Genomic DNA, 14,765 nt, shown 5'->3' on the forward strand with positions numbered 1-14,765 from the left:
TGACGCTGGCCATTAGCGTAGCGCATAACAGTAAATGACTCAACAGGGTTTATACTGTGGAGCCATGGTCGAGACTTGAGGAAGGGTTGCTGCTGTGTCTATTGTGTTTGAGGAGAATCATGAATGCTGGAGCGAAAAGGTCCTGCCTCTGCGCTAAGCGGCTAGCTGTCCCTGCAGTTGAGGGCGCAAGACTTGGAGGGTTGCATTTTAGAGGCTAGAAAGATAGCCATTGCAGGAGATAGCCATTGGCGTTAGAGCTCTTACTCTTATCAAAGGGCCAAAAGTGAAGCACGGATTGGCTCGGAACGCTGATCCGAGTTTTGTAGGATTGGACATCTCGGCCAACTTGCACAAACCAAGCTCAAGTTTCCCCTATCTCTATCCGGTTAGGTTAAACTTAGTGTAGTCATCCTTAATCCCCACCTCATGATCATTTCCCAAGCCCTCATACCCCGTACCCCATACCCCAGACTCTCTACCCCATATCATGACGTGACTCAAGTTTACGGCCTGATACGGGCCACCGCCTGGGTCTTCTCATAGCCAGTCGGTGCAACTCCCCATAACGCTAAGATTCAACATGATACCACAATCCTTGACCAGGGAAGTAGGCCAAAGATAAGACACCAGCAGCGGTTATCATCGCCCTATGGAACACTATTTAAGGGAAGTATGCCTCTGTAATTGACAATCACATACTCTTCTCTCTACCTATTTCCTTCCTTCTTGGTTTGCTTCTTTATTGAGGTATCGAGGCATTTTCGTCAACACCATGTCGTCCATCAAGGAGAAACAGTCACCTAGTCTGCCTCAGGCTGGCGACTCCAGCAGTATAAGGTACCAACCTGAAGAAGATACCGTCCCCACAGGTACCCTTCATCGGCGCCTAAACAATCGTCAAATCCAGCTCATTGCCGCTGGTGGCTCGATCGGAACGGCCCTTTTCATCAGTATCGGTGGCGGCCTTGCAAAGGGCGGCGCTGGTAATCTCCTTATCTGCTACATCTTCTATTCTCTCATTCTTGCCCTCGTGAACAACTCGATTGCGGAAATGTCTACCTATATGCCTGTTGCAGGCGGCTTCATTCGTCTCGCTGGCAACTGGGTCGATGATGCCCTGGGCTTCATGGCTGGATGGAACTTCTTCCTCTATGAGGCTCTTCTCATTCCTTTCGAGATCACAGCCTTGACCTCCGTGATTGCTTTTTGGGACCCCGACACTCTCAACCCAGGACCTACAGCTGGTGTTTGCGCTGCAGTTATTGCCGCATACGCGTAAGTCGATCCTACGGTGACTGGGAGTATTCGGCTGACTTTCCTCTCTAGGTTTATAAACGTTCTGGCGGTTGGATTCTACGGCGAGTTCGAATTTTGGCTCTCAGGAGGCAAGATCGTCTTGATCTTCATCCTGTTTGCGTTCACCTTCGTTACTATGTGCGGCGGCAATCCTGCCCATGATGCCTACGGGTTCCGACACTTTGCAAGTGGAAGCTTCTCCACGTACCTGAGTACTGGACCCAAGGGACACTTCGAAGGATTCCTAGCTGCTTTGTTCAGCGCTGGGTTTACGATTGTCGTTCCCGAGTATATCTCAATGGTGTCAGCTGAAGCCCAACGCCCAAGCATTTACATCCGAAACGCATTCAAAACTGTGTACTATCGGTTCTGCATCTTTTTCGTCTTTGGCGCCCTGGCTGTGGGCATCTCGTCTGCGCACGATGACCCTAAATTAACCGAGATCTACTTTGGAAGTGGTGGCACCGGAAACGCAGCCTCCTCTCCGTACGTTATTGCGATGCAGAACCTAGGTATCAGTGGTTTGCCCCATGTTGTCAACTTCCTGATCCTTACCTCCATCTTTTCTGCCGGCAACACCTATACATATGCTGCTACCCGGGCCCTCTATTCACTAGCCCTTGCCGGACGCGCCCCTCGATTTCTTACCTACTGCAATCGTCGAGGAATTCCCGTATGGTGTTTCTGCGTCACCATGCTTTTCCCGTTTCTTAGCTTCCTTCAATGCGCGAACGGATCCGCTGAGGTTTTGAACTGGCTTGTGAGCATCGTCACCGGTGGAGCTCTTATCAATTTCCTTGTTATTTCTATCACTTTCATCAACTACTATAAGGCGTGCGTGGCTCAAGGAGTTGACCGTAAAACGCGGCCCTACTACGGATACTTTCAACCCTACGGCGCGTACATCGCCTTGGCTGTACAGACCCTCATCATCCTGACATATGGGTACTATGCTTTCAGACCTACTTGGAGCACCGAAATATTTTTCCAAAACTATTCTATGCAGATTTTGGCGGTTGTCTTGTTTGTTGGATGGAAGCTTGTCAAAAGGACTCGCTATGTCAGGCCCATTGAGGTTGATCTGGTTTGGGAGCGGCCTGAAATTGATGCCTACGAGAACTCTCTTACTGAGCCACCGACCGGCTTCTGGGAGGAAATGGGCCACCTCATCGGCATTAGAAGGGGGAAGAAGACATCGCAAGCCTAGGTGTTGACATTAGTTGATCATGTATTTCTTGAGAGGTCAACAGGATGGACCCAAACAACCTCTTCGGTGTAGCACATAGAAGCCCAGTAACTACACATTATGTCACGCAATGGTGCAATGGTGCAATATTCTTCAGAGAAGATTCCCGAGGTTACTGTTGACCACAACACAGGACATGGCCTTTTAATACGCTCTGAACATGATATTTTGCTACTTATTCAAATACTCCCTTGAGGCACCTGTGCAGGATCTCATTTGAGACGGACAAAGTGATCGTAGTCCTAGTAGATCATTCTACTCACAGGCCACTAGATACCATGGTTTTATATTCTCAAATGTATTTACAGACTTTTGCTATCGCAAGAACAAAGACCGGTCCTCACCTCGCCCGCTTTGGTGACGTTGTGTGGATGAGATCGCTTTCTGGTTGTACGGCTTAATATAAATGCTATCTGTCTCTGGTCGGGTAAACCGTATCTTCTCACATTTCGCGAATGTAGATCGAGATCTCGGATTGAACTTCCGTTAAGTCGGATGGAAATCCGTGTCTCATTTCATTGTACTAATCCCTGATACAACTCTACCAGTACTTGCTGTCTATCTTATTTTAATACACATTACTATCCCCATTCTCTTTGTTCCTCGTTCAACTCTTCATCATTGTTAAAGCTGCATCAATATCATGTCTCCAACCATTGTCGTCAGCCGCTATGTGGCAATCAGTAAAGATGCTAGACAAGTGGTTGTGAATGGCCTGTCCAGGGCTGCCCAGTTCGCACAACAGCAGCCTGGCGTTACCAAATACGCAATCACCATCCCCCGCGATGAATCCGACGACAGGTCATGTTATGTCATCGAAGAGTCTGTTTTCCCAGTATCTTCTCAGTATCATGAGTACGGAAGTCTAATGTTTGACAGGTACACTGATCAAGCTGCATACAACTCGCACTTCGGGTCAAAGGCCGTTGCCGACCTGACGAGTCTCCTATCAGCCGGTGCCTTGTTGGAGATCCCAGCCAGCGTGTCAGTTTTCAAGGCTACCTCCTCTTTCACTCGACCGGAAACAAGCAACATCACCGACCCGTTCGTCTTGATCGCCACATTCGACTATAAGGAAAACACCCGTGCTGGTGCTCTTGACGGCTGGCAAGATTTGACCTCTGCCATCTTCCCAACTGATCCCGGAACATTTGTATACACCGTCGCTAAAGACCCTATGAACGCAGATCGAGTCGGGTCAGTGGCAGTTTACGAGAGCGAGAAATATTTCTGGGATACCCATGTCCCCAACCCAGCCATCGGTGCCAATAAGGCGAAATATGGCGATATTAGGACCAAGACGGATTTGGCGTACTTCAAGATCGTTGGGGGCTACCTGATCAATAACACAACGCACTCCAAGCTATGAGGTTAACAAGCTTTGAAGTTTAACGGGTTACCAACACCCGTGAAGCAGCTATGCGGTCATTCGTAGGAGATAATTAGCTTGTTTCCAATAACAATAACAATCTGAGAGCACCAAAGCTGCTATCTAGTCTTCTACTATCTTAGATGCGTGATCTTGAGAGTGTCAAATTGTTTGTCAATCACGGCGTGAACCATCTACAAGTGGACGAGCATCTTCCGAATTAGAAATTGAAACTGGCCTATGGTTATGGATATCACAAAAGATACTGTAGTTGGTGTCGGAATCTGCAACCCTCTTCCGAACAAATAAGTTGCTGATAACGCGGGCTAGCCTAGGAAATCACCTTTACACATAGATTCGTTTACTTACTCCTCCAAAGCTTAGGTCTGACGTCAATATGGCCTCCACCGGCTCCAACGAAGAATGATTGGAATTATCTGCTAACCGCCCAAACTCACTTTGGGTCGTATGACCGTTGAGCGGATGTGGAGAGAGCAATCTGGATTCGAGAGGATGGTGCCTAATACATGCGGGGAAACTTTAATTCACGCGGAGCCTACATCCGACTTTAATGGTAGATCATCCGAGTTCTCGGACCGGATGCCAGCGCCGTATTGATTTCCTTGTCTCCGGTTATATTACCAGTCCGGCCCGAGGTCACCAGTAGAAACGATGTGCCATCCGTGTTATTTAGACAAGGTTGATATTAAGACCACTCCAAAAGCCACAGCCAATTCGTGGTCGATTCAGCTATTATACCCTATCATCAAAACAAAAAGGTCAGACAGTACGGACAATGTCTACTTTTCCTTACCCAGAGCCAGCTAACGCTGGAGGTGTGAGTTCCCTCCATCAGCTTGTCTTATTATGATATCATCGCTGACAGATCTCTCGTTCAGTTTTCATATGCCCCGGGCTCCGAGGAGCGCAAGCTCTTGAAGGAAGCCCTAGTGGAAGCGGAAAAGACGATCTTTGAAATTCCAAGTATCATCAACGGCGAGAGAATCTACTCCGGCCGTAAGAGCTCCCAAGTCAACCCTTGGAACCGAAGTTCTCCTTTGGCAGAGTACCACGAAGTCGACCGAGAAATCGTTGAGAAGGCTATCGCTGGAGCTCTTGCAGCCAGGAAGAAATGGGCCAACCTACCCTTCAGCCAGCGAGCGGCCGTTTACAAGCGCGCGGCCCAACTTGTCGAGGGCAAATACCGATGGAAGCTCATGGCCGCTACCATGATTGGACAAGGCAAGACGTGCGGACAGGCTGAGGATGATTGCATCGCTGAGGTTATCGACACCCTTAACTTCCACGTTTATTTCTGTCACCAGCTCTACCAGCAGCAGCCTCCCAAACAAACCGACTCAGCATACAGTAGCCTGGACTACCGTCCTCTAGAAGGCTTCGTGCTTGCTATCTCGCCATTCAACTTCACCGCCCTGGGTGCACACATTGCTTTCACGCCGGCCATCCTAGGCAATGTGATACTCTGGAAGCCGTCTCCTATGGCCATCTTGTCCAACTACCTTCTCTACCAGATTTTTGAAGAGGCTGGGCTTCCCAATGGTGTTGTCCAGTTCCTACCAGTAGCTGATCCCAAGATTGTGGTGGAGCCCGCGCTCGCTAGCCGGGACTTCTCTGGACTTCACTACACCGGCTCCTCAGCCGTCTTGAGAAGCTTGACCTCCCAAATCGGCACTAACACCGCTACTTACAAGACGTTCCCCCGCATCGTGGGAGAGAGCGGTGGCAAGAACTTTCACCTTGTCCACAATTCCTTCGACGATGTTGACTGGCTAGCGTCGGCCGCTGTCCGGTCAGCTTATGAGTTCCAAGGTCAAAAGTGCAGTGCTTTGTCACGCCTTTTCGTTCCCAAATCCCTTTGGGAGAAGGGTGACTTGAAGAAATCTTTGTTGAGAGAAGCCGCCAAGTTCACACACGGTGATGATGTCAAACAAATCCATCACCCCTTAGGTCCCATCGTGTCCGAGGCGGCATTCAATCGCTTTGGTGAATTCATTCAGCAGGCAAAAAAGGACGGTCATGAGCTCATTTACGGCGGCAAGCAGGACGGGAGTAAGGGATTCTTCCTCCAGCCTGCCATCTTCGAAGTTAACTCGTCCGACCAAGGTGGTGAGAGCGACCTCATGACCAAGGAGATATTCGGCCCTTTGTTTGCTGTCCAAACCTACGACGAAACCTCGCCAACTGGCTTTGAGGATGTTTGTGACCTTATTGATAGGACCACTGAGTATGGGCTGGCAGGCGCCGTATTTTCTCGTGATAGATATGCTGTTCAAACCGCCTCCAACAGACTAAGGGACTCGGTCGGCATGCTGGTCATCAATGACAAGTGCACTGGAGCCGTCATCGGTGCCAACCCCTTCGGAGGTGCTCGATCTTCGGGCACAAACGAGTAAGTGTTGTCACTGAATCTCATTTGCTCTCTACCCGGAATAGCGACTAACATCCATTTTAGCAAAGCCAACTCGGTCAATGTGCTGCTTCGGTTCTCGAGCATTCGATGTATCAAGGACTCTTTCGTATCCGGCAGCACCACATTGAGTGCCTGTCATATTCCCGAGTAGTGGAAGATATCAAGCACTATACAACGCTAAGACCAGTGGACCTCGTGATCCAAGAGACAAAACTAGCGTATCGCGATTCCAGATATTTGGCACTGGACCCGTACTTGTTCGGCATTGTGCATCTTGAGAGGCATAAAGCATACCTATATGGAGCTAGTACTAGATAAAAGTGAAACTTATAAACTAAATAGTTTACCATCTTGATCATATCCAATTTCGCCTTGCCTTCATGTCTTCTGGTGCGAACATAGTTCTCATTTTAGAGGAGCGCTTTCTCTCGACAAAACGGAAAGTCTGTATTCTAAGCAACCACATATCCCGTTGACTGTCGGCAAATATTATAACTAAGGAAGCTGTAAACTCTATCACTCACAACATAGGTCACCACAATATTGCCCAAGACCAAGCAGTCTTAAAAAATCGCCGTATATCGGAACAAGTCGCAGTATCGCAAAAGGACATAAGGATGCATATTTGTCGACAATGGCTTCTCGATCTGAGAACTCAAAGTAACCCGTAGCTACTCTTGACTCTATCATTATGATGTTGGTTCTCCGGAATTTCTTGGCTGCGCAGAAAACTCGTAGCCCGGATGTTGATTCTGAGGGTGATAGGGATCTGTTCCCAGACTGGCGAAGCATTGCTGTCCCTCGACGGAGAAGAGTCGGTATCTAGAGCCAAGGCGGATCTCTATCGTCGACGGCACTGACTCCCGCTGACTGCAGCGCCATAGTCAACGGATAGTGGTTCCGCAGTCTCGGGCCGGCAGACGACTCTCGGGCCGGACTTTGTCTACATCATGTAGGTGGGGGGAAATGATGGAGAGCCGACTCCAGAATACATTGATAAATACAATATCATTCGACTAGTTCCTGCCTCAAACACTCGGTTTAGTTGTTACCTATACATATTCAAGAGCAAATACCAGACCACATCAGCACCATGACCAACCCAAACCCTCTAACAGTGGCCCTGCTCGGCTGCGGTAAGTCTCCCCATATCACGGCCTAAGTACAACTTGCTGACACAGTTCTCAAGGCAACCTTGGCGGTGCTCTTACCGCAGGTCTCCTTGCGCCGATCAATAGCACCGACGCCTACTCCATCAAGCGCGTTATCACCACCGTCGGTACCGAAGATTCTAAGCAGCGAGTCGAAAAAGAGCTGTCACAGCACTCATCTAAACTTGAAGTGCTCCTCGCAAAGGATAATGTCCGCGCTGTCGAGCAAGCAGATGTGGTCATTCTGGCCTTCAAGCCCGTTAAGAGAGAGGAGGTCTTTGCCGCTCCCGGCATCAAGGAGGCCTTGCGGGGAAGGTTGGTCATCAGTATCATGGCTGGTGTCTCAATCAAGGAGCTTAACCGACTAGCACTTGAGCAGGGAGACTCGATCCCCGTTCAGGGTGTCCGTGCCATGCCCAACATGGCCGCTAAGATTCGCCAGGCTGTGACTCTGTATACGGTCAATGAGACATCATTTTCTGATAAGAACAAGGATCTTGCAACTTGGGTATTCAGCCAGGTAGGAGAGGCCCAGCAAATTGCCGAGAGCAACTTCGACATATCTGCCGTGCTAGTCGGTTGTGCAGGTTCGCTACTCTTGCTGGCTGTCGACGGCCTGCTCGATGCCGCTGTTGCCGAAGGCGTGAAGCGACCTGAGGCCACTAATATGGTCGTTAACAGTGCGATCGGAATGTTAGGATTAGTCCCTGCTGGGAATCACCCCAGTGTGCTGCGGGAGAACATTGCTTCACCGGGAGGATGTTCGATCAGGGCACTACTCGAGTTAGAGAAGCTTGGAGTTAGATCAGCATACACCACTGCAATCCTGGCTGCAGCCGAGAAGTCAAAGGGACTGTCAAAGTAGAATTTACAAGCTAAGCGTTACTCTATATTGAGGAGTAGAACCCGAGGGGCGAGAATACATCCAAGAGAGCTACACCGCTTCAGAAGCACACCAACGATCGTTCCGTAATCAGAAGAGGTTTCAAGCCGAAGAGACCGAATCCTAGGCTCCGCGAGGTCTCACAGAAGTTAAGATGAATCTGTGGGGTCTATCCAAGCATACAGGCTGGGTGAGCGCCCGTCGACCGTTTACTCATCAACGTACCTCAACGACAGCGCGCACTATGCAACATCAAGGATCCTCAGATCCTCGTGCCAGAGATAGTGACCGGCGGAAAGATGGGGAAAAGAACAAAGAGGCCTAAAGGAGATACAATGTCGGAGACTTGCTCATAGGGCTTGTCGGCGAGTTGGCTCCTGTAAATCCTTGGGATAACAGCTAGACGACAGACCTGCTGAGGTGGGATAAGACGAACAGTGACGGCAATTTTTTCAAGTGGTATGAAGTGCATACGCTGTACTACTGAAAGTGATTAACCACTCTTGTGCCACCAACGTCATTTTTTAGACTATAGATATATCGGGGAGATGGCAAGTCTTGATGAAGGCAACCAAGCGCATGATCCCTGGCGACATGGGTAATCGACTACAGTAATCTATACTGGGAGGGATCTGCTATTCCTTGTTTCTGCAGGACTTGGAGCAGCCGGGATTCCAAGGTTGGTGTATACCTACTTCTTGCTATCTTATTTACAAGTAGAGCTGCAAGGCCAGCTGTATTGACCCTGCTGTTTACACAGAGTTGAGAGAAGCTATGCTTGGTGAGAGCATGTTTGGTCTTGCGGCAGGGCTCTCGGATCCAACCAGCTGGCATCTTGGCAATAGCACCAAAGCCAATGCTTCTTCCCTGCACCGACTTAAAGAGGAGGTTGAGCACTTTGATGACCTGATGTTTGTAACGCCCGGTAGCGTCGTCTGTCCCGTGGGTAAGGTTGCAATGGTCCTCGGGCTCTTCTAGATGGTGCTCTGAGCGAACCTTGAAGCTACGCTCGTGTTGTTGCACGGGTCGGCATCAGCTTGGGCGAGGAGATTATTCAAGATGGCGCCGCGGATGGAGATGCAGAATCAGACGTTCGGTTTGATGTTTAATCTGCGCTTATCTAAGTATCTCAACAGCGGAACCTCGCAGACCTAGGTAGGGATTTTTTAGGATTTATGATGGATGAATGGACAGACGGGCATGTGAGACTGTGAGCTTCTTTTTCGAGGTTCCATTTGCTATTGCTTTGATATCACTACATAAGACTCTTTTGGCCAAGTAAGACGATGCAGTCCTGACACCCGGGAACCCCGATCCAAGCTCCCGGTTCTAAAAGTGGCAACGTGATACATTGGAAGGTCTTCGCCAAAGCTCTCTGTGAGGGTGATTTCCTCCCGTCAGCAGGAATCAATCCCATGTCGAAAAGCTGAGGTGCGATGCTGCGGCCATACCCCGCTTAACTACATTGGGTTTAGATCTGTACTCTGCGCGCTTGATATATGCTCTGGTTGGCTGCAGAAATTGTCACTCACTAAAGCTCACTGAAGATATAGCGCTCTCAGAAGGCTCACCTCGATGAAGTGATTATCCAGACATTTTGAGCCGAATCTAGCATGTCCCAGTCCTGTGCTTCACGACGTTGTCTCACGACCTCGAAAAGGCACGCGACCCATTTCTCTGCACTGTCTGGTGTGACATCTGGCTCTGTCTCACAAAGCTCTTGGTGCTTCAGTAAGCATGGCCATCGTCTTAGCCCGGCCCATGTAAGTACCTCGCCTCCCGTGATCAGGATCGGCACTCCGTGCTTGCGGAAAACAGAGTGAATGGTGCCTGGCGGCATGTACACTGTCTGCCCAGGATGAAGCACCAAGTAGCGTGCTTGTCGCTTGACCGAGGTTGGATCATGTTCCCACTTTAGCCGGTCCTGCCAAGTGAGTGGGATCCAGCCAATACCGACAGGGCCTCGATGGCATGTAATAAAGATCACTGGTGCGAAGTCATCAACATGCGAGGCGGTATTGTTTCCGCCTTCACTGAGAAGCATGAATTCGATGTTTCTGCCACTATGGACAGCCGGTACCGCTCCAGTATCTTTCAGGGCTCGACGTGGTGGAGAATTCGGGAGTTGGGGTCGTTGAGGAAAGGTGGGTAGGGTATAGGTACCCACTGCACCATGGTGAGCACGTTCCACATCTCATCTTCTGGAGTGCCCTTGAGGAACTTGTCCCGGACCTGAGACAGGGTTTTCTCGAAGAACGGCGTGTGGCGAGTGACGTTGCCCTTGCGATCGACAGTATCCCTTATGCGTGATGGGATAGTAGTGTAATACTTATTACTCATTGTCATCTTGAGTAAAGGCGTGCCGACTGGGCCCTTGCGTGTATGGTGAGGTTGAAGGCGTCGACGACATTCTGGGCTTTGGGGGCGTTGAAACAAATCGTTTATTGGTGGACCATTCCATTGGAACATTGCGCTTTGTGAGGAGACAATTGCCAAGCAGTAGAAAGACAGGGGCGCGGCTTTGTGCTTGCAGAGTACACGGGGTCTGAACTTGGAGGTCTTGCGGGCAAGGCTGGTGGAGCAGGTGAAGAAGTTGCGGATGCTTATTGATGACTTTTTGGCGTCCGGGGGAGCACGTGTAGAAGCTACAGAGGCTTGTTGATGGCATGTTGGCGTCGCATAGACACGACTTGCATGGAAGATATTATTATGATACCCAATATTTTTATTTACACTTGGTTGAGACTCGGGGGTTCTGTCTATAGGATAAATTAGACTAATTTCACTAGAGCTTGCTTAATAGCAATTGTTTTCAGATATCGAGTCAGCGAATAAACATACAGCTTTACTAAGGGCATTATCTACATGCTATGGATGGGATCGTGAGGAGGAGAACAAAATTGCTGGATCCCTTGAGAGCGTATTTATAGGATATCTAATGAAACAGCTTGGAGACTACGGAATCTGAAAGTAGGTACCTGTTTGTCTCTCTATTGGGTGTAGTTGGGTGTGATGCGACGTTATTGCAAGCCATTGTATGGATCACTGATATCTTGTGATGCACCAAGGTCGGGAGATTGTATGCTGTGCCGAAGGTCATGGGTTCGAATCCTTGGAAAAAAGCGCGATTCGTTTCTCTAGGCGGTGAGATGATAATTGCCTCATCGGGAGGTGAATTGTCTCCACGGAAGAAATTACTCCATGTTCTGATTGAGAACGGTCTCTTAAGATGGATGCGCTGTAACAACAGACCGGGTATCTTCAGATACATACGTGTACTAAATCCATCCATCTATTGGTTCATTCCAACATAATTATATATGCGCTCGTAGAGACCTAAAGACACAGCAACAGAAACTAGAGGCTAATACTAAATGCAAGCGGCATCTTCATCTTGAGAACCAAAGTTAGTGAGCTACCCTGGACTTGGAGAGGGACATTTCATCGTATCTTAAGATACAACACACACATCCCAGCATCAATTTAGTAGTTTTTATCATAATATCACTCTGCAATCTCAATATGCCCCAGTCTGTGCTATTATTCTTGGGAAAAAAAATCTGTATTACTGTTATTGCTGATGAAGTTAATGGTTTGAATAACTGGGACTGGGCCTGGACTGGAGAAGCTTTCAGAATAGCTTTGAACTTTTGGCATTTGGTACGCCAGCAGATCAGTTGATCAATGATGCTAAGTTCTGCACCTAGTAGTCTAGATAACTGATGGCGAGGCAAATATAGCATGCTAGTCGTGGGTAAGAAACAGAAAAAGACTCTGTCGTCCTGCGTTCATCACTCGTTGATCTTTTGCGTCTTGCTATTGTGCTACAATTCACTTGCTGGATTCAGCAAAGTTCCTCGAGGAATAAGATAATGGACTCCCGAACCCTTCTGCATATTTGATCGCCATAGAATTCGCCCAAGTCCCAGTTTGTGCCCCTCGAAGGAGGCCCAGAACCTGGCCCTTTGCGATTCTTACGCCGCTGCCCTTGTTTTCAGACCAGCCAGAACCAGGTCAAAATCCGTTTCTTGGAGTATTCTCTTGCGCAAACCATCTTCCCGTTATCAAAAGGCGTTATAAATAAACCTTATAGTTAAGCCTTTGTTCTTGAGACAATATCGTGTCCTTATTATCTGTGTTGGCAGCATATAGTTCAACCTTATGGCCAGCAATTATCCATATAGTTCTCAAGGCAGAGATACTAATCCTTTGCACTAAATGTCTACTTAACTTCTGGCCAAACTACTAACCCCTGAATTACAAATCAGAGATAATAAATACTCCAAAGTGTAATAAATCAGACAATAAGGCATAAGATCAACATTTCGCTAGTGCTAACCAGTCTATCCTTGATTAGTTTGTGACCTGCTAAAGTCTAAAGTGTGTATAATCTAAATAGCAAGGACAGTATGTATATATAGAAAACTACAAAAAAAGAAGCGGCGAATACATCGCGCAGGCTCTAAAGTAGTATTGGAGCTTAACTAGATGTTCTTTGGACGACTGGTCGGGGTTTCGCCTAAGATGAAAGTATCTAGGTTAATACTACTAATAACCCTTTTGCTTGGCGAAATTATTATTAGCTGAGTAGTCGCTTCTGAACCTTAGCGGAACTATATAACAACATAAAGAGATGGTGTTCGCCGCATTTTTTAAGCTGTAGTAGTTATGGAAGTCAGACTTCAGCAGGTCATTAATATGTTCCGGAGGGTTCGTTGGCTGGGTTCTGCTCTAGGACTTCTTGAGAGACTTGGTCGCTATGGAGTATGAAGTGGATCGCTTTGCCAGTCGTGCTTCGACGTACCACTTTACAAGCGGGAGATCAGGAACAGGTATGCTGCTTTGAGCTGATGGCGTATCTCGTCTTCCAGTGGTGTCGTGTATCTGATGATTGGCACTTGAATGATGAGCTTCACCGCCAAGCTGTGGACTGCGAGTAAGTAACCCGTTTTGTTGAGTCGGCAGCATCGATGCGGTTCTTTGTCTCTCATAGGACATGTGACATGCAGCATCACATCTTGAGGCGCTGGGGCGTGGACGCCGGATATGAGCATGATCGGCAAAGAGTCCCTTGATCGAAGAATGGACGTAATGATGCTGCCCGGACGATAAGTCAAGGTCGTGTCGTTGGGGTGTAGTGTAGTGAATGTCTGTATCGCTAGAGACCACCTGTCTCGATGAGGCAGTGCCATGGTCTTGCGTCATAGACGCTGTACTATGACGTTCCGGTTGTGTTGGCAAAGGAACATTGCGACCTTGACGTGTTGATGAGGCTTCTGGGTTGCTGAAGGAACACGATGATCTTGTGGTATATCCCTCGGAGCATCCCATCGAGATGGATGCTCCATCTGCCTCTCAACAGGCTGCTGATACTGGCACCTCACGAAAAGTAACATGCCCAGAAGTACCGTTATCATTACTTGTCCTTCTAGCTGCTGCTATCTCAGAAGGAGATTCAACTTCTCGGTGGCCAGTTTCTCGAGCTGATGCTTCAATGCCAGGAGAGTACGCCAGACTATCATCGCTATAAGTTGGACAGCGATGTTCCTGATGCTGATCTGGCGCCTGATGGCTTGTGGATAGCGGACAGCCTCCTGATTCGGATAATGAACTGCGACAGGGCCCATGTTGTCGGCGTACAAATCCTCTTCTTCTGGACTGGCTCGTTCAACTGATGCGGCCCACTCTTGTGTCCTTGTTGTACACTGGGCTCTGAAGTCAAGGCTTCATTGTCATCCATAGTGATTTCAGCTTGAGAAGGGAATGTACCAGGAATACAATCGTCCGACACTCGAGGTATGATTGTCGACAGACGAGGGATCTGTGTCGCGGGGGGTTCATTTCCCTCAACATAACCACCCCCCACTCCCCTAGATGCTTTGATAGCTGCACCCTTAGCGTCTTTATTCTTCTCCGCTTCATATAAAAGTGTCATCGCCTTTCTCTAATGAGATCTCGTGGTCTTCAGCCAGGTATGTTAGTCAGAGAGTGATGAACCACAGTATAAGACCTGGTGGAATTACATGACTGGAAAACACTGCAAAGCACGACTGCACGCCAATCAAACGACCTCTTCGAAATGTTCATTCCATAGCGTCACAGCGTCGCGATCTAATCAAAGGCCTGAATAGCCTAATCGAACTGTCCCGAATCCTGAAAAGCTCCCAAAAACAAGCATGTAGGATCGGGGATTCCCTTCAAAGCAGAAAAGCAGACGCGATCAAATCCCGAGACCCCAGCGATAGTGAGGACATGAATAAATACATGACCAATCTTTGGAGAAACAGCGATGCTCTTATCAACGCGTGTTTCGATATCGGAGTGGATATCGTGCTGGCGGAAAAGACGAAGAAGATCATGAAGGAGGAGTTTCGAAGAGTTGAGCAGGC

At 48.5% G+C, this 14,765-nt stretch overlaps 5 protein-coding genes across 5 annotated transcripts; 3 read left to right on the top strand and 2 right to left on the bottom strand.

Annotated features, from left to right (window-relative positions):
- Positions 1–772: 772 nt before the first annotated feature.
- BKA55DRAFT_528108 (amino acid permease/ SLC12A domain-containing protein) lies at positions 773–2,503 on the top strand (the record flags this gene model as incomplete). Its single annotated transcript, XM_046188971.1, has 2 exons — positions 773–1,275; positions 1,327–2,503. 2 exons carry the CDS (start codon positions 773–775, stop codon positions 2,501–2,503), a joined length of 1,680 nt encoding a protein of 559 aa, XP_046042087.1.
- A 682-nt stretch (positions 2,504–3,185) lies between these two features.
- On the top strand, positions 3,186–3,911 carry BKA55DRAFT_528141 (uncharacterized protein; the record flags this gene model as incomplete). Its single annotated transcript, XM_046188973.1, has 2 exons — positions 3,186–3,364; positions 3,422–3,911. 2 exons carry the CDS (start codon positions 3,186–3,188, stop codon positions 3,909–3,911), a joined length of 669 nt encoding a protein of 222 aa, XP_046042088.1.
- A 796-nt stretch (positions 3,912–4,707) lies between these two features.
- Positions 4,708–8,358, top strand: BKA55DRAFT_599570 (Aldehyde/histidinol dehydrogenase; the record flags this gene model as incomplete). Its single annotated transcript, XM_046196412.1, has 5 exons — positions 4,708–4,749; positions 4,811–6,321; positions 6,385–6,448; positions 6,685–6,743; positions 7,581–8,358. 5 exons carry the CDS (start codon positions 4,708–4,710, stop codon positions 8,356–8,358), a joined length of 2,454 nt encoding a protein of 817 aa, XP_046042089.1.
- Positions 8,359–9,836: 1,478 nt separating this feature from the next.
- Positions 9,837–11,234, bottom strand: BKA55DRAFT_546266 (uncharacterized protein; the record flags this gene model as incomplete). Its single annotated transcript, XM_046190895.1, has 4 exons — positions 9,837–9,888; positions 9,948–10,433; positions 10,544–11,131; positions 11,218–11,234. 4 exons carry the CDS (start codon positions 11,232–11,234, stop codon positions 9,837–9,839), a joined length of 1,143 nt encoding a protein of 380 aa, XP_046042090.1.
- Positions 11,235–13,107: 1,873 nt separating this feature from the next.
- Positions 13,108–14,116, bottom strand: BKA55DRAFT_546267 (uncharacterized protein; the record flags this gene model as incomplete). The annotated part of the gene is made up of 3 exons (XM_046190896.1): positions 13,108–13,586; positions 13,785–13,865; positions 14,017–14,116. 3 exons carry the CDS (start codon positions 14,114–14,116, stop codon positions 13,108–13,110), a joined length of 660 nt encoding a protein of 219 aa, XP_046042091.1.
- Positions 14,117–14,765: the final 649 nt, after the last annotated feature.

The sequence above is a fragment of the Fusarium redolens genome, assembly GCF_020744475.1.
Source record: "Fusarium redolens strain MPI-CAGE-AT-0023 chromosome Unknown BKA55scaffold_28, whole genome shotgun sequence".
Lineage (NCBI taxonomy): Eukaryota > Fungi > Ascomycota > Sordariomycetes > Hypocreales > Nectriaceae > Fusarium > Fusarium redolens.